The 19,570-nt window shown below is 33.3% G+C and overlaps 1 protein-coding gene across 1 annotated transcript in view; it reads right to left on the minus strand.

Annotated features, from left to right (window-relative positions):
• The window catches only part of ECRG4 (ECRG4 augurin precursor), a 123,426-nt gene extending 106,213 nt beyond the window's left edge, over positions 1 to 17,213 (minus strand). Inside the window, exon 1 of the mRNA XM_051984303.1 lies at positions 16,919 to 17,213. Coding sequence (XP_051840263.1) covers positions 16,919 to 17,072 — 154 coding nt within the window. The 5' untranslated portion in view covers positions 17,073 to 17,213. The remainder of the gene's footprint in view (positions 1 to 16,918) is intronic.
• Between the last annotated feature and the right edge of the window lie 2,357 nt (positions 17,214 to 19,570).

Raw genomic sequence — 19,570 nt, forward strand, 5'->3', positions numbered from 1 at the left:
TGTTGTCTTGTCTTTTTTTTTTTTATTATTATTTCATTTAACTTTTAAGGACCTTGCTAACATTTTCTGTGTATGTGCTTATGTAGTTAAATATACATAGATATGTGTGTGTATTGTTTCATCCTTTGTATAGCCTCTTATCATAAAGTTGTTTTCCTGCTTATCTCTCTTAATGAGATCTGTGGTTATTATTGCCTTATTCCCCAAATCAAGATTTCATGTCTATTTTTTTTTAATTCAGCTAACATGAAACATTTTATTCCAGCTTTTCACTTTGAATTTGAATGAATTTCTAAGCTTTAGAAGTGTTTCTTGTAAATAATAAATTTTTGGGTTTTGTTTTCTAATCAATTCTGTAATTTGCTTCCTTTATATCAGTGAATTGAAGATTTTGATGATTGGGTTTGGTTTTCCCTCAACTATGGCCTTTTATATTGCTTTTCCATGCTGCCTACTTTGTTTTTAATATCCCAATGTTATTTTTGGACCAATATATGGAAACCTCATCTTCTTCCCATCCCCACCTCATCTTGACTATAACAAACATAAAACTGATTTTTCTTTGTAACAATCTAATTTTTGTTTTCCAGAACTTTATTAAATTGTCTTTAGTGCTTTAACATTCCAACAAAAGGCAATATGTGCTACTGTGATTCAAGCTTATGATAACACAGAGCTCATCAGGATAGCTTGCACCCTTCCTAATGTTTAACAGATGACAAGTTGAATTTTTTATTCTCTTAAACATATTTCTATCATGATTTTATTATAGGTATAGATTATAAACATATTTTCTTACAATAACAAAGATTTTAAACACTCCTAGATACAAAATTTCTTCAAAGCAATGAAAGGGGGTTGGAACATTGAGAAGCACAGTTAAATATCACTTAAATGCCATGCCAAGCATCTTTTTCCCCAGGGGGAAAACACAAAGTGAGCCGTAAATTACTTTTAGTCAATTTCTCATTAGCTTATTCAATTAAAGGAAGCATTGAGTTTGATAATTTATTTTTACTTTGGAAAATGAACTGTTTCTGCTTCATAATCATAAAAGGAAGAGGAAAATAAAGGGCATGGGGAGATGAAGATACTTCTTTATTCTATGTGACTTTTGGATATTGAACATCAAAAGTGAAAATCCTGTTGAAAGTATTCAAAAATGAAAGTATTCACTGTTTGTCAAGAGCAGTGTCAAAGTATTCCTTTGAGACTCCAGCCACATGCTTATTGAGATTCTGAGATCTTTGCTTTTGTGCAAGACTTCATCCTCTTCTGAAAGAGAGCAACTTTTAGTACAGATTTTTGCATAGTAGAAAGATCCTGTCATTTTAGATATTCTTCAATTTTCTCCTCATTCACGGAATTTACAGTAACATTCCTCCAAAGATTTGGAAAGTTTTCATCCACTAGAAACTCAGCTTTGATGTAAAAAATGAAAAAAAAAATTCCTGTTTTTATGAGTAACAAAGATCACTCGCTTACTTTTATTACTTATCACTGAATATTTGGTTGTCCTTCTGTGTTTACATATAGAAGATATTCCATAACTGCTCTGATCACACTTAGCTTACTTTAACAATTCAAAGTATAAAAAGGTCTCACTTAGGATCTTAAGTGAGACCTTTTTATACTTTGAATTGTACTTGGTTTTAAATGCATACTTCCCATCTAATTTCAAGATTGTTGGCTCAAACATGTACCATCATTTCTACGTGAGACAAATTCTGAAATGCCATATGTTATATACAGTTTCTTTAAAAATTGATGGATGTATGTAACTGTGTTAATTACTGTCATGTTTTTATTTAATGCATATTTAGCAAGAACTTAAAATTTAAATCCTGAATCTTCTTAAAGTTCAATAATCCAATACTATCATTTGAATTTCAGTTTGAGTCTGATGATCCTCCCTTACTTTTTTTGTTCTGAATGGTAATATTTCAGAAGGCATTGATCATTTTTCTACCACAGGAGCGGAGAAGACTTTTTTTTTTTTTTAACAGCTACCATTCTTTTAATAAGCTTATATTCAGGACTAGCTAGGTGGTGCAGTGGATAGAGCACCAGCCCTGAAGTCAGGAGGACCTGAGTGCAAATTTGATCTCAAATACTTAATACTTATTGTCTTTGTGAACCTGGGCAAGCTTATATCCAAAATGCTGTTCAAGGCTGGAAATTGGGTGTTTCCACTCCAGTAGGCTTCTTGTGGTACAAGCTTGGCCAGGTTCTGACACTATAGCTGCTTAAACTATGCATCAGCATGGGTGTCTACCTGATGATAAGCAGTCAATTAAAGTCTCAGCTCTGATTTTTGTTTTCTGCTACAATCTACCTCAAAACACTGAAGCCAATTCCTGCTCACTTTAAATCTGGTGCTACCCTATATCCCAAACTTCCTGGTTGTAAAAATCTGAATATTAGTCAATTCTGTTTCCTTCTCCCTCCTCTTCTCAAGATTTTATATTTAGGTTAAATTTTTTGGGTAATTTTATTATATATAACAAATAAGGATATAATTTAGGAACACTGACTTGTATCCATTTTCATCCACTGTTTGATTAACATTAATTTATAACATTTGATTTCAAGAAATATTCTTAACTCAAACTAGTTCCCTTTAGTCCTTCAAAATGTTCTAGTTAATTCTTTCCCCTTTTCAAAGGATTCTTTCCTTTATCATTTAATCACCAAGCATTTATTAAGTTTCTAATTTTGGGAATTCAAACATAATCTCAAATTCTTAGACTTTATTTTTTTAATCACCTTTACAGAAAGTGGGAGCTACTTTTCAGCAATGAGGTGATTGAAGGCAATTCTAATAGCCTTTTGATGGAAAGAGATTGGAACTGAATGTGGATCAAAGTATAGTATTTTTCACCATTTAAAAAAATTGTTTGCTTGTTTTTTCCCCTTTTGATCTGATTTTTCTTGCACAGCATAACAGATATGGAAATATGTTTAGAAGAATTGCACATGGATTGATTGCTATCTGTGGAAGGGAGAGAAAGGAAGAGAGAAAGATTTTTTACAAATATTAATATTGAAAGCTATCTTTGCATGTATTTGGAAAAATAAAAAGCTATTAAAATAAACAAAGACAAGAGTTAATGTTGCATTTCAAAAAAGAAAAAGAAAAGAAAAGAAAACCTGGGAAATGGAGCTAAAAGCTACAATAGATTTATCACTTCTCTTATGAGTGTTATAATTGAATCATGTTTTATTTACTTGTATTTAATTCTATATTGCCTTAAGTTTTATCAGCTTGATATATTCACATGCCAAAAGCCCTGATCAGTTCTAGATTTGTCTATCAAGAAAGAATCAAAGTTTCAGAGCTCAATAAAGATCTATCATTTTCTCAACTTGAAGTATCCACAATTTTGCACATTAGTTCATCTTAGTATATAAGGTAATTTCTTGCATTTTAATGGGTTTTGGGGGGATTTTTTGTTTGTGTTTGTTTTTTTTATTTTTTGTTTTTTGTTTGCTGAGGCAATTGGAGTTAAGTGACTTGCTCAGGGTCACACAGCTAGGAATTGTTAAGTGTCTGAAGTCAGATTTAAACTCAGGTCCTCCTGACTTTAGGGCTGATGCACCATCCACTTGCCATCTAGCTGTCCCTAATGTGTCTTTTAGGGGGTGGATTGAGAAGGAAGGTTCTTTATATACAATCTTAAATATTTAGAATTGGTGTTACCTAAAATTGATTTCTATTGGCTGAGTATAAGACTTTTCCTTTAGCTATAAAGACCTGGAAGATATTGACTAAATTTCTGGGTGAATTAAACATAGTGTTCCTCTCATTGTGATCCTAAAAATAGTATTAATTTATACTCTGCATTCTGTTTCCAATACTTTGGGGCAATTTTCTTGTGTTATTTTTTAGAATATAATGTGTTTGATTCCACTCAACTCCTAGTCATTCTCTAGCTTTTTTTCTACAGTGACTATTTCAAACTTTTTCTTTTTTCCTCTTATCCCAACTATGTTTTGACCATTAATATTTATGTCAATCAGTCAACAATTTTATTAAGCACTTATTTCTATAGAAGATAAGTTTTGAGCTGAATCTTAAATGAAGGCAGAGAAAATAGGAGAGAGATATAAGGAAGAAGAACATTCTAGGCATAAGGGACAGCCTATGCAAATAAAAGGAGTCAGTAGATAAAAGTTCAGGTGTGAGGAGATGTCAAAATAGGAAAGTGCATCTAGATTATAGCAAGCAAGGATGTGACTAAAGTATAAGAAGACAGAACAACTGGAGTCAGGTTATGAAGAGCTTTAAGTGCTGACAGAAGAGTTTATGTTTCATAAGGAGATAATATTGAGAGCCATTGAAATACATCAAGTACAAAGGTAAAAATTACATTTATATTTTTAGGAAAATCTCTAGGCAGGAGGATTAGAGTATGGAGTACACTTGGAGTAGAGAGCTTGAGAGAGACAGATATATACCTACAACTTAAAACAATTATATATAAAAACAATTTTAACATTCATTTAAAAAAATTTCCCCCCCCATTGAGAAGGTAAACAATTTGATATATGGTATACATATATAATCATACAAAATATATTTTCATATTAGTCATGTTGTGAAAGAAAACAGACCAAAACAATAAAAAAAATCTAAGAAAAATAAAATAAAACAACATAAATCTGAATTTCATTCAGACTTCATAAATTCTTTCTTTGGAGATAGCATTTTTCATCATAAGCCTTTTTTGAATTGTATTGTATTGTATCATTATATTGCTGAGAATGGCTGTCATTCACATTTGAACATCACATAATATTGCTGTTACTATGCATAATGTTTTCCTGATTCTGCTCATTCCACTGTTCATGCAAGTCTTTCAGGTTTTCTGAATGCATCCTGCTTGTCATTTCTTATATCACAATAGCATTCCATCACAACCATAAATCACAGCTTGTTCAGTCATTCCCCAACTGGTAGACATTCTCTCAATTTTCAATTTTTTGACACCACAAAAAGAGCTCCTATGAATATTTTTGTACATGTAGATTTCCCCCCATTTCCCCCCACCTTTTAAAAGCCTTTTCAAGATATAAACCTAATAGTGCTATTGCTGGGGTCAACGGGTATGTCTAGTCCTTTGGGCATAGTTCCAAATTGCTCTCCAGAATGGTTTGGATCAGTTCACAACTCCACCAATAGTGTTTTAGTGTCCCAATTTTCCCACATTCCCTCCAACATTTTTTTTGTCATGTTAGCCACCCTTATAGATGTTAGTTAGTACTGCAAAATTGTTTTATTTGCATTTCTATATTCAAAACATTTTTTCACATGAAATAGATAACTTTGATTTTTTTTTGTTGGAAGCTGCCTGTTCGTATCTTTTGACCATTTATCAACTGGGGAATGATTTATATCCTTATAAATTTTACTTAGTTATATATTGAGAAATAAGGCCTTCACTAGAGAAACTTGCTCTAAAATTTCCCCCCAATTTTCTGCTTTCCTTCCAATCTTGAATGGATTTTGTTTGTGAAAAACCTTTCAATTTTAATGTAATCAAAGCTATCCATTTTGTATCCCATAATTCTCTCAGCTTCTTGTTCAGTCATAAATTCTTCCTTTATCCATAAATCTGACAGGCAAATTATTTCCATGTTCCTGATTTGCTTATAGTATTACCATATGTTACATATGTGTGTACTTTTAAATGACATCTTCATCTAGATGTCTATAATTACTGCTATTTTTCTCCAATAAACCCACTCTTCTAACTTCTCTATTTGTGTGTTTGTGTGTGTGTGTGTATGTGTGTAAGAGAGAGAGAAAAAGAGAGACAGAGAGAGACAGAGAGGGGAAAGAGAGAGAGAGAGAGAGAGAGAGAAAGAGAGAGAGAGAGAGAGAGAGAGAGAGAGAGAGAGAGAGAACTATTCAATTTATGTGCAATTTTTAAATCCTGAGGATTTTTTTTTATTTTCATATTCCTAATTTCTCATATTCTATCAGTTACCAAGCCATGTCAATTACAACCCTACAACATCTTTCCCTTCCATTCTCTTCTCTTTATTATCATGGCTTCCATACGTTACACACTCATTATCACCCATTTGTTTTATTGCATTAACCTGCTCCTGCATTTTATCACTTTTATTCAATACTTCTTTTAACTTTCCATATTGATACCCAAAAAAGTTTTATACAAGTAAAGTTCAAACTCCTTGGTTTGACATTTAAGGCCTTCCAAATTCTGTCACTAATCTGTCTTTGTAAAGTTATTCTTCTAAATATACTTTCTCTCTCTTTCCTGAATATGCCATGTAGTTTTCTACATTATTATTGATCTTATTTCCTATATTTTGAATACCCTTAACTTTTTAATTTAACTCCTTAAATTTTTCTTGTGTTTTACTTAGCATGTAATATCATATGCGTTAGTTAACTATCATTGCTTCATTCTCCTACTAGAATAAGAAGCTCTATAAAGAGATGGTTAATATCTTATCTAAAATTTGTATTTATCTCAGGTCCTACACAATATATACTGCATGTTGTACAGGCCTAATGTTTGTTAACTGAATATTAGGATGATTGATTCAAAGCACCTTTAAAAATTACTTTTTAGTGATCTTTCAACCAATCAATAAACATATATTAAGGACATATTTTGTGCCAGACTTTACAATTTTATTAGCAACATATCATGTACCTATTTCTGTATGATACCAATATCATTGAGTTTTGTCATTTTGTTTATTTTGCCATTTTGATAGGTATGAGGTGATGTGTCAAGTTTTTTTAGTTTGTATTTTAATATTAGGAATCTTGAAAAATTTTTGTTTTAAAAAAGAAGTTATTCATAATTTTTGTGTGGACCTTTATAAAACATTTACATATGCCTTAACTATACTTTGAAGAATGGTTTTTCTCTTTGAATATTTGTATTAGTTCTTTTCCTGGAAATTATTTTTTTTAATTTTAGTTATTTTTTTGTTGTACAAAATTACTTTTATGTAATGGAATGTAGATACCTTGCTTTGTTATTTATTTTATTTGTTCAAGAAGTTTGAAAAATGTATTTCTCCTCCATTGTTGAGATAAATTTATTTTCCCCTTTTCTTCCAACGTTTTTATGATTTTTAAATTATTTGTCTATGATACATCTGGAATTTATTATATAGTATGAACTGAGGATTTAAATTTCTTGTTTTGTCATATTACTATCCAGGTTAATCAACAATTAATCCTATTCCTAGGTTTCATTTTCTCAGTGGATTATATAAAGTAATCTTATGTATATATTTGTTTCCGACATTTCTATTCTGGTCCATTTTTTTTGTCTTTCTTTGAGGAACTAGTTACAAGAATATTTTGCTAATAACTACTTCTAAAATGTAATCAAGTCTGAAAATATAAGTTCTATCTTTATCAACTTCTTCCCTATCTCAAAATTTATCTTTTTATGCTTGCTTTTTTTCTCCATTAAAATGTCTTTATAATTTTAACTAGTTCTGTAAAATTTTAAAATGTTGTTTTCATGGATATTGTATTAAATAAATGTATTAAATCTAGTAAAGTCTCACTTCATTGCCTCATTGTTGTAGGGAGGATACTCTGGATTGCAGAATGTTCTGCAAAATATATATGGTATGTTTATGTTATATATAATATGTTATCCTAACACTGGTATTTTCTGTGTGTGTGTATGTGTGTGTATGTATGTAGGTCTAGGTCTAGATAAGATTCTTACAATTTGGAAACTTTCTAAGTGCAGTCCTAATGAAGGATGAAACGTCTATTTTCCATCTTAAGTCATTTTAAAGGAACTCATTATCAGGTTGACTAAGAGATAATAATTGTGCTTGGTTGAGGTTTTTTTTTCCCCTGATCTACAATAACTAATGAAGGATATATCCTAAATCATGAAGGAGTTATTTGGGTTGTTGTAGAAAGTGTACCCACAGTTATGAAATTATAGAAATTTAAAGTTTTATATATCTCTAATGTCATTTTTACTGTTATCTTAATCTATCCATGCACACTGAATATTCTTCAGATTTATATAGAAGATAGGTAATCTAATATCAAACTAATAACTTTCACATAGGAACATAAAATTTAGAAAAGACCACTTCAGCATCTTTGCCAAGAAAATTCCTAATAGGATCATAAAGAGTCAGACACAATGGATGACAATAATAAAAATGCTTATGTAATAGGTACATATGTATATACAAATATATGTTGTACCCCTTCTGGGATAACTCTGCAAATAATAGCTTGCATATTGAGTTGAAGACCACTGTCAACATCCTCTGTGGTTGTATATTACTAAAAATATTACTCATAAGCCCATGTTTGTACTTTTAAAGATTGGTTTGCTCAAAGCAAAGAAAAAACTGCAAAAGAAGTTAGTAAATCTTTCCTCTTTTGACCAGAAATCCCTCTTTTGGTTTTATATCTCTTTAGTAACACTAATTTGTAATTTTTTTTAAAAAATAGGAATAAACTTTAAGTCCAACAGTTTAGGAAATGGCTAGACAAATAGTAGTACTTGAACATAAAAGAAAATTTCTGTACCCTAGGGAATTAAGAATATGGACAAGTCCAAGAAATATGAGCAGATTGGTGTGAAATGAACAAAGCAGAACCAAGGGAACAATTTGTGTAATAACTACCACTATGCAAATTAAAACAGCTGTAAATTGCAACAAACTAAGATCAAAATTGCTGGATGACATTAACTTAAATAAAAACACAACCATCTTTCCTTTGAACAAGTAGAGAATTTGATTAGGAATATTTTGGGGGATTTGTGTGATGTGTTTAAGCAAAATTTATCAGTGAAATCTTAATATCCATATTAAGCAGAGTCTTGAATTCCCATAAATATGTGTATGTGTATGTGAGTCACATTAGATAATGTATGTGAAACATTTTTAAAAGCATAACCACACAGGCTGTGACATATAAAAATGTGATTTAGGAATAGCACATTCATGTAGGAATATCCTGCTTCTAACTTTCCCATGCACTCAACTCTACTTTTTCTGCCATCAGAGATCCCAATATCACTGCCATGAGAACTTTTAAAAACAAAAATGCTTCAGATTTTTAGAAAACCTGTGAGTCAGAGGTAGAGGAGAGAGAGAAGGTAATACAGGGATGATTAAAATGGAGCTGACAAAGAGAAAAGGAGAGTAGATATCCACACAAAGGTCTCTCTCAACCAAATGTTGGTCTCCCTGCCCAAAAAGATACTTCCCCCTTCTGTTTAAATATATAGTGCTTGAATTATTTGAGCTGACGGTTAAACTGCCTGAAATTGGGAAGAATGGGAGATTCATTTGGATTAATGTGTTTCCTCCCTTTTGAAAATGTAAATATCACTGGGAGGATCGGTGGATATTGAAGCAGTTACAGTGTAGTGTATTAATTTAACCAGACTGCTTTCCTCCTAATGTCTAGCTGAAACTGGATTCTTTAAGAAAATGGGCATTTTTATTGGTAGACTAGGAAGTAATTTTGGAGCATGAAACAATTTACAGAATAGAAGAAAAACCAGTTTTCCCCAAAATCCAAAGTAGGAATGTAACAAGGGGTACACTGGGCAACAACAAAAAAATTGGGATCTCTGAGGAGGAGGCAATAAGAGGTTGAAGAAGGCTTTAAAGAAGTGTACAGAAAGTGATGCAGGAAGACGTAAGAAGATCTCACTTATTTTCAAATTATTTTCTATATTAGCTTAAGAGGAAGGGATTATTATCCTTATTTCCTTTCCCCCTTTTTTTTTCATCCTGCAGACCCAGAACTCATATACATAAAAATTTGGAACCCAAAGTTTTGCAAGAGTGAATATTGAAACTATCTTTGAAAATAAAAATCTATTATTCTTTAAAAAAAGTATTTATTTTTGTGTGTATATGTTGCCTCTGTATTCCGGTTTATCAAGAACAGGAACTGCTTGATTTTTATTACTGTATTCTTAGAATGTCTCACTTCAAGCAGGCACAATGATTGAATTGAATTGAACTGCAGGTAATTACACAAAGTTTCAAAAGGTTCATTTGTTAGTTAGTTCTCTCCCAGAAGCGGGTTATAAAAAGTAGTCAGGTTTCTACCTAATCCACACAAGTCTTCTCATTCCATCATGTAAATGAACTACCTTACCTGTAATATATACATACAAAACTAAATACATTTTTTAAGAATAATAGATTTTTATTTTCAAAGATAGTTTTCAATATAAATATTGAAAAAACTCTTGCAAAACTTTGGGTTCCAATTTTTTTCTCTCTTCCTCCTATTCCCTCCCCTAGACAGTAAATAATCCAATATATGTCAAATGTGTATACATATTTCCATATGTATTCCATATATGTTCCATATGTATTTCCATACATATTCCACATATATTTCCATACATATTTCCACAATTATCATGCTTCATAAGAAAAATAAGATCAAAAAGGAAAAAAAAAAAAGAGAAAGAAAACAAAAAGCAAGCAAACAAGAAAAAGGTGAAAATACTATGTTGTAATCCATACTCAATTTCCACAGTCCCCTCTCTGGATGCAGATGGCTCTCTCTATAACAAGTATAGTCTATTGGAATTGGCCTGATTCACCCCATTATTGAAAAGCATCATGTCCATCAGAATTGATTGTCACATACTTCCAAATTGCTTTCCAGAATGATTGGATCACTTCACAACTCCATCTACAATGTATTAGTGTCCCAGTTTTCCAACATTTATTATCTTTTCCTGTCATCTTAGTCAATCTGAGGGGTGTATAGTAGTACCTCAGAGTTGTCTTTATTTGCATTTCTCTGATTAATAGTTATTTAGAGCATTTTTATATGACTAGAAATGGTTTTAATTTCTTCATCTGAAAATTGTCTGTTCCTTTGACCATTTATCAATTAGAGAATGGCTTGTATTCTTATAAGTTTGAATCCATTCTCTATATATTTTAGAAATCAGGCCTTTATAAGAACCCTTGGATATAAAAGTTTTTCCCTCCAGTTTATAACTTCCCTTCTAATCTTGTCTGCATTGGTTTTATTTGTACAAAAACCTTTTTATTTAATATAATCAAAATAATCCATTTTGTATTCCATAATGTACTCTACTTCTGCTTTGGCCACAAATTCCTTCCTTCTCCACAAATCTGTGAGGTATACTATACTCTGTTTTCCTAATTTGCTTGTAATATCACTCTTTATGTCTAAGTCATGCACCCATTTCGATCTTATCTTGATATACAGGGTGTTAGGTGTTGATCAGTGTCTAGTTTCTGCCATACTAATTTCCAATTATCTTATCAATTTTTGTCAAATAGTGAGTTCTTATCTCAGAAATTGGGGTCTTTGGGTTTATTAAACTCTAGTGACTCTAACCTATTCCACTGTTTGACCTTTCTATTTCTAAGTTAGTCCAAATGGTTTTGATGACCACTGCTTTATAATACAGCATTGGGTCTGAAATAGCTAGATTATCTTGATTTGTAATTTTTTTCATTAATTTCCTTGAAATTCTTGATGTTCTTTTGTTCTTCCAGATCACCTTTATTATTATTGTTTCCAGCTCTGTATAATCATTTTACAGTGGTTTGATTGGTATGGCACTGAATAACTAGATTAGGTAGAATTGTCATTTTTATTATATTACCTCATCCTACCCATGAGCCCTTGATATTTTTCCAATTGTATAAACTAAATAATCTGAGGACGAAGAAAACACTTAACCTTTCTTGAACTGCTTCTTAGAGAAAGATAGGGATTGTAAGAGATTGTGGAATGGATGTATTGTTCACCCTCAACCAAAATCTTTACAAGGTAATGTCTTGACTTGCATATGAAGTTAAGTGAGGCAGAATCACACAAAGTCCTAAGCCTCTCTTTCTCTTTTCTTGAGTCATTGAAGTCCAGCAGACATTGACTATTATGGGACCCTGAGTAAGTCACTAAACCCTGTTTACCTCAGTTTTCCCATTTGTAAAATGAGCTGGAAAAGGAAATGGCAAACCATTCCAGTACCTTTACCAAAAAAAAACAACAAGCAAAAACCAAATGACATCATGGAGAGGTGAACAAAATTGAAAAAAAAAAAATGACTGAACAACAAAATGGGATGAGGGTAGAAGAGTAGAGAGCTTTCCTATTGTCAGTCATGACACTCCTATAACTATCATAGCATCAAATTCACTTGTCTGGAGAAAGGAATTCTAAGAAACAGAGCTGTGAAAAAGGATGTATTGTTGTTCATCCTTTTTTGAGCAATGTCATCACACCTTGATGTCTTGACTTGGCTTGTGAACTGGATTGAGGTAAGATAGAGCTGCACAAAGTCATCAGCTTCACTCTCTCTTCCAAGGTCATGAAAATCCAATGGCATGACAAAAGTCAAATGACTAGTGATGTGCTGAGATGCATTGGATGAACTCGGCATCTTCAATGTCTGACCAAACTTTAAGTTCTCCACTGTGCTTGCTTCATGACATTTGGGAAAAATTGTTCTTATCCTCCCATCTTCCCCAGGAAAGTCTTCACATGCTTTGGATAGACATCCTTACTGATGGATTTGTATTACAGACATGGGAAACAATCCACTCAGAGGCACAGAGGCACACAGAGTTGGGAGAGAGAATACTAAGCTCAGGCAAAATAGGGCATTCTCAATCAAAGCAAATCTGTCCCTTGTTCATGCACCACATCCATTTAAAACCCCTAGATTATAAGCTTGATTAATAAGCTCATATCTACTATTATCCAGAAGATATAATTAGCTCCCAAACAAAAATATTTAATGAAATAACATAGTAAAAAAAAGAGTAGTAATAGAACATTCCCTCCAATAAACCCAGGATATTCTTTCCCACAATTATAAGTGTCAGTGAGAAAATTGGACATAGATAGGAACTTATGAGGCTTAGGGAGACAACATATAGTTATAGGGATTCTTATATTTTCCAGTGATATATCATCAAGCTCTTCATATCACGATTACATCATGGCTCTCAACCAATCTGATCCCAGATACGGAGGGAGGGAGGTTGTTAAGCTGCTTTACTCTATGTGGGGTATTTATTCTGGCTAGACTCTTCATGTAGCTTCATGCTGCTTTGGTGGTTAGAGCTAGACAAAGCTCTGCTGGGCACAAGGTTATTGAACTTATCTTTCTCTTTTTTTCCAGTTGCTGACTATAGCAGTAGTTGTCAGCTGGAGCGCCACCTCTTCCTTGGTGGGGAATATGTAGTCTCTGTAACTCTTTTAGCTTAAAGCACAGAAGCTTTAAAAAAGAAAAAAAAAAAGAATATGGTTCCTTTAGAAAGAAGCTCTAATATACCCTAACATCATCGAACTAGAGAGATAAAAGATCCTTTGGTAACTTTTTTCTCAAAGTGAGAGATCTGTGTATCTCAACTAGCCTGAGGCTAGAAGTGACTTTCTTCTCTAGGTTCCTCTCCCCGATTGTCATGCTCTTTGGAAAAAAGAAAAAAAATAATAAAGCAGCTATCCCTGGCTAACTTGTAACTTTAAACTTAAGTCTATTTTTTTACTTTTATTTTCTGGTCACCAAGGGCAGGGGCTTTTTCAAGTATCTTTGTCAGATTTAGGATCAAAAAGTCCATGTAATTTTGTGCTTTTTAGAGAGGCTGCCCTACTACTAACAAAATGTCAAAAGCAAGGACTCCTTAGCTTTTCAACCTTAAACCTCATTTTATCTTCCATTTAAATTACTGTTAGGAAAAAAAGCATGGGAACAAATTAAGCCCACAGAGCAATTCATTCTTTTCCTCCTGCCTAATTACATTCCTAGTGTTTCCTATGTCAAATGTGCCCAGCAAAATGCTTACCTTATATATGACTGTGTAGTTATCAATAAACCTGATCTGCAATAGAATATGTAAAGAAAAAAACCATGAAATTAAATATTAATTTAGTTGTATAGATGATGGAATAGAGAGAAGAAAATCTGTAAATGGGGCGTGCTTATTAGGAAAATATTGCAATAGTCTAGGCAAGAAGTGATGAGGTTCTGAACAAAAATAGATCATAAAAGCATTAGATGCAAAAGATGTGGAGATTAGAATTGATAAGACTTGCCAACTGATTGCCTATAAAGGATGAAAAAGACTAAAGGGTCAAGGATGATTCCAAGATTGCATGACTTGGTGATTAGAATGATGGAGTAGTCTTCAATTAGAAACAGAGAAATTTGAAGGGGGTCTTGGTTTAGAGATAAGATAATGAATTCTGCTTTGAACTTATTGAACATATTGTTCAATATTTTTGCTTGAGAAAAGCAAACAACCATATGCATATGCCCAACAAGCAGATACTAGGATTGGTTAGATAGATCTAGGCATTATCTTCACAAAAATGGTCATTGAACACCTGAAAGCTAATGAGAACACTAAGAAAGGGAGCATTGAAAGAGAAATAAAGGCCAGGAACATGTCTTAAGGAAGACCCACACTTAGCCTTGAAGAAGATTGATAACATAATAAAGAATGAGAAAAAAATAGCTGGATAGACAGGAAGATGATTAAGATTTTGTAATGTCATGGAAGCCTAGGAAGACTAAAGTATGAAGGAGAAAGGTCTTCAGAGAAGTCAAATAGAATGAGATCTGAAAAAAAGTCATTGAATGTAGCAATTAGAAGATGTTGATTACCTTGGAAAGAACAGCTTCTCTCTGTGGTGAGGTCATAAACCAGACTACAAGAGACTGGGGAATGGGAAGTAAGAAAACTGAGGCAAATAATATAGAAAAAAAATTTTAGGAGTATAGATAATGAGAATAAATATAGGAAGATATCTTGAAGGCATAAACAACATGTCTACAGTATATTTTAGACTTTATAGGACAGTTTTGATTTTAAGAAAACAAAGGGCAGTATCATAGGATCATAGGTTTGTATCTGGAAATTGCTTTAGAATTAATTGGTCCAACCTGTTTGTTTTACAAATGAGTGAAAAGGGTCCAAAGAAATTAAATAATTTTACTAAATCAAGTGACAGAATTAGGATTTGAATTCAAATACTCTGGTGGGTTTTTGCAGTTAGAATATCTTTTCTTAAACTATATGTCTTGATTTTAGGTTCAAATAATATGATTGTTTAAAAAAATTCTGCTCACCTCCCAGGGAGAAATTGAGAAAGACAGAGATAAATATAAAATTGGGAAGGAAGATATAATTATTCTAATTATTCTCTTCCCTTTAGGGAACAATGTAAGACTAGAAAGTAATAATCAGTTCAACTTATAAATAGGTCATTGGAAGCATATCAAGCTGTATTCTATTCAAAGTAAGAAGACAAAACTGAAGATAAAAAATAGATAATCTCTTTTGTGGGACTTGGGGTTTCAGAGACAGGATCAGGGACATTCTTTGGTTCAGCTCCTCCCTAATTTCCTGGAGATTTTCCTTGGATTTGGGAACTTTAGTCCACTGGAACCTTTAGGTCTTTCTCAAGTGTTCTATTGCTCTTGTTCCTTTCTCCCTCACACTCTCTTTCTTTTCCTCTCCCTCTCCCTCATCTTGCTGCTTTCCCTATTTTTCTCTTTCCATTCTGCTTCCTATGCCTCCCATTGAATTTTAGTTTACTCCAAGCTCCAGGAAAAATATAATTTCAACCATCTCCTTTTCCCAAACAAAGTAGTTAAATAACAGATTGACAGATGTATCTTTGAGATAAAATCCCTCCAAAGTAATTCATACATGTTTTATTTCTAGCAATTAGATAAATACATTTCAAGGAGTAAATTATGAGTTACTGATACACATTGCTAAGACATATTAGCAATTTCAAAATATTCTTGAGTTCACAAGGCTTTTGGAACATGTATAAGTACTATGCTCCTTCACAGAGGTCAGTTTTGTTAATAAACATAAGACACTAAGGACTCTATAAGAGCACTGATTTCAGGGATTTAAGCTTCTATTGAGGATAGAAACTGTTGACAGCAGAAATTGCTAAAAGTTCATATCAGAAAGAGCTGCTGTCAACAACAGCTGCTATGAGCCACTGAAGAAAGCCATTGAAGGGAGCCCTTGCCAATAGGAGCATCTATGGGGATTGGCTGTGACGAAAAGCAACTGCCAAATACCACTACTGGGAGCATCAGCCAGAGTGTCAGGCTGGGGAAATCTGCCTCAGAGGTGTCTAACCCTCTCTTTACTATTCTAACATGAGTTGCCCCTGAGGGAAAGGGGTACTGAATATCTAGGGAGACAAGAATTAATTTTATGAAGATAGGGAATAATACTTACCTGTCAAAAAATCTGATGGAATTAAAATTCAGGAACAAATGGTGATCCTCTTTAAAAAAAAAAAAGAAAAAGAAGAAAAAAGAAAGAGTGGAAGAGAAAGGATTCAAAATGAAGAAAGCAACATGAAAGAGAAATAGAGAATAAAGTAGGAAACATAAAGAAAAAAAGGATGGAAGGGAAGGAAGGAAAGAAAAAATGAAAAGACCTGGAATTGTAATGTAGTCCTCAAATTCCCCAAACATGTGTGATTCAGAAAAAAGTTTTTATACATACAGAGAGAGGGAGAGGAAGAGAGAGAGAGAGAGAGAGAGAGAGAGAGAGAGAGAGAGAGAGAGAGAGAGAGAGAGAGGAAGAGAGGGAGGAAGAGAGGGAGAGGGAGGGAGGGAGAGAGAGAGAGAGAGAGAGAGAGAGAGAGAGAGAGAGAGAGAGAGAGAGGGAGGAAGAGAGGGAGAAAGAGAGAGAGAGAGAGAGAGAGAGAAAGAGAGAGAAAGAGAGGAAGAGAGGGAGGAAGAGAGGGAGAGAGAGGGAGAGAGAGAGAGAGAGAGAGAGAGAGAGAGAGAGAGAGAGAGAGAGAGAGAGAGAGCAGGGCAGTCTCTTTTCTCAAGCAGCTTACATTCTAATTAGGAGGAAACACATATGGAAGGTTTCAACTTTTACTCACAGGAGCTGCTTCCCAGGGTCATAGCTGAGGACACTGGACCAGAAGAATTGCTATTTCCAAGATTCAAGTGTTCAAGGTTCTGGCTTGTCTTCAACAGAGTCTCAGGGGAGATGGTGGTCCAGTTGGTGGTGATGGTTGGATATTCTTGGCACATGTTACCTCCTTTCACTTTCTCAAGGTGCCTTCAGCTAGACTAGCTTGCCTCCCTGCCCTGTGGGTAGTAATTGTTTGGCAATTGGTGGGGATGGTACTTCTCTATAGGAGCTATTTCCCTGAAGATAGCTAGAAGCAGGAGCAGTGGACTGGAAGGGTGCTGCTACTCCCACAGCTGTTTTGTAGACATTCAACATAACCAAAAAAAAAAAAAAAAAAAAAAAGTAAAGAAAAAATGTGGGAGGATAAACAAAGCCAATCAATGCAGTAAAAAAAAATCTGATAATATATGCAGTTTTCATAACTCCCCATGGATCCTTTCTTCCCTTCCTTACTCCATCACCTCAGCAAAAGAGAGGGCAAGGAAGTCTTTTTTTCAAATCTCTCCTTTAGACAGATAGTTTTTGCAATTTTACAACATTAATTTTCAATTATGTTATGGTTCTTCTTTCCATTTATGTTGTTGCAATAATTGGCTATATTGTTTTCTTGCTTCTGATCATTTCAGTCTCTAGTCACATTTTATGACTATCTACTAGACTCGGAATCAGAAAGCTCTGAATTCCAGTTTTGATTTTGCCACTTAATAGCTATGTCTCTTTTGACAATTCATTTTACTGGTGTGAATCTCAGTTTAACCTACTTATAAAATAATTTCAGATAGGTGGTCCAGAGGTTAGAGCACTTTACCTGGATTCAAGAAAATCTGAGTTCAAATGCAGTCTCAGACATATACTAGTAAATCACTTAGTCTCTCCCAGCCTCAATTTCTTCCTGGGTAAAATGGAAAAAATTTATAACTCCCTAGAATTGTTACAAAGTCAGTTGTAAACCCCAAATTCGCAATATAAATTGTTTTTTATTATTTTTAGAATAAAATTATTACGTATTCCCTATCTGTTTCACAAGATTATTGCAAGTATAAAATGATATCATGGGTACAAAGCAGTTTTTCTCCATAACATATTCTAATATATAAGCAATTATTATTGTCCTTGTCATTAATCAATCATTCTTACCATTATCAAATTTATCACTGAAAATCTGAAATCACTCTATAAACCCTGGTTATTATTAGTATTAGGATAGGGTTAATGTGTGTCTTTTACCTGTCTCACAGGTTATTGTAACAAATGACATATGTATACAAAGCACTTTATAACCTTAATATAGTACTAAAAATGGAGCAATTATTATCATCTTCATCATTGAAAAATTATACTTATTACTATATTATTATTAATGATAATGGTAGTAGCAACAGTAGTAGTAGTAGTAGAAGCAATAGTAGTACTAATGGTAGTAGTAGTAGTACTAATAGTAGTAGTAGTAGTAGTAGTAGAAGTAGTAGCAGTATTAATAGTAGTAATACTAATAGTAGTAGTATTAGAAGTAGTAATAGTATTAATAGTAGTAGTAGTAGAAGTAGTAGCAATACTAATAGTAGTAGAGTAGTAGTAGTAGTAGTAGTAGTAGTATTCCTCATAGTAGTAATATTAGAAGTAGTACTAATAGTAGTAGTAGTAGTAGTAGAAGTAGTAGCAGTAGTAATAGTAGTAGTAGTAGTATAAGTAGCAGTAGTAATAGTAGTAATAGTAGTAGTAGTAGTAGTAGTAGTAGTAGTAGTAGAAATAGAAATAATAGTAGTAGTAAATCTACTCCGTCAAAGTAACTAACAGAGGCTGGTTAAAAAAAAAAAAAAGTTAAGATGCTAATTGGAGCTTCTCTATGAATTCTTTTTAACCGTTATCTGTCACTCATTCTTTCACCATTCTCTAAATTGGGGAACAACTGAGTAGAGAATAAAATGTAATCCTTTCATTACTCCAAATAATTCTCAGACTCTGACAGTGATTCTACTTGTTATATTTTTCCTCTCAGATCTCAGAACCACATAGCACTAGATACTTTTGGAAGCATTTGATATACTTTCTTATAAAGTAAGTTTCTTTATCCTTCAGCATCATGTGAAACTCAGCAAATATTTCTGCACTGGCGAAGGACTCAAGCTCTTTGCTGTTACTGGTGACACTACTTTCTAGAAGAGCAGTACAAAGCAGACTACAATGATGGGTGAGTGGGAGTGAGGAAGAAGGAAGGTTTTAAAAGGAGAGGCAATTTTTATGGTCAGTGTCTACGCCATCTTGAAAATTAGTGTATTATAATTGTCAGAGAGCAGCCAGTAGATGGTGCTGCGTGACCAAACTCCAGGGTTCATGCCCTTTTTATGCCACCAAATTCTTTCTCCTCAGAAACAGCAAAAAATGGATTACTGTTTCCATATTGGAAAATATTTGGGTATGCTTTGATTTTCCAGACAGGTCTGGAATTCTTGAGTGGTTGTGGACATACTGGGTTTGTAGATGTTTTAAAAATGCTATCATAATCATGATATTGAGAGGAATTCCCTCAGAACATAATGCATGTCTGGTCTCCTCATTTGACTGGACATTCAAGGTCCTGGACACTCCCAAAGGACACAGGCCTATCAGTGGAGTT

Source organism: Antechinus flavipes, chromosome 3, assembly GCF_016432865.1.
Source record: "Antechinus flavipes isolate AdamAnt ecotype Samford, QLD, Australia chromosome 3, AdamAnt_v2, whole genome shotgun sequence".
Classification (NCBI taxonomy): Eukaryota; Metazoa; Chordata; class Mammalia; order Dasyuromorphia; family Dasyuridae; genus Antechinus; species Antechinus flavipes.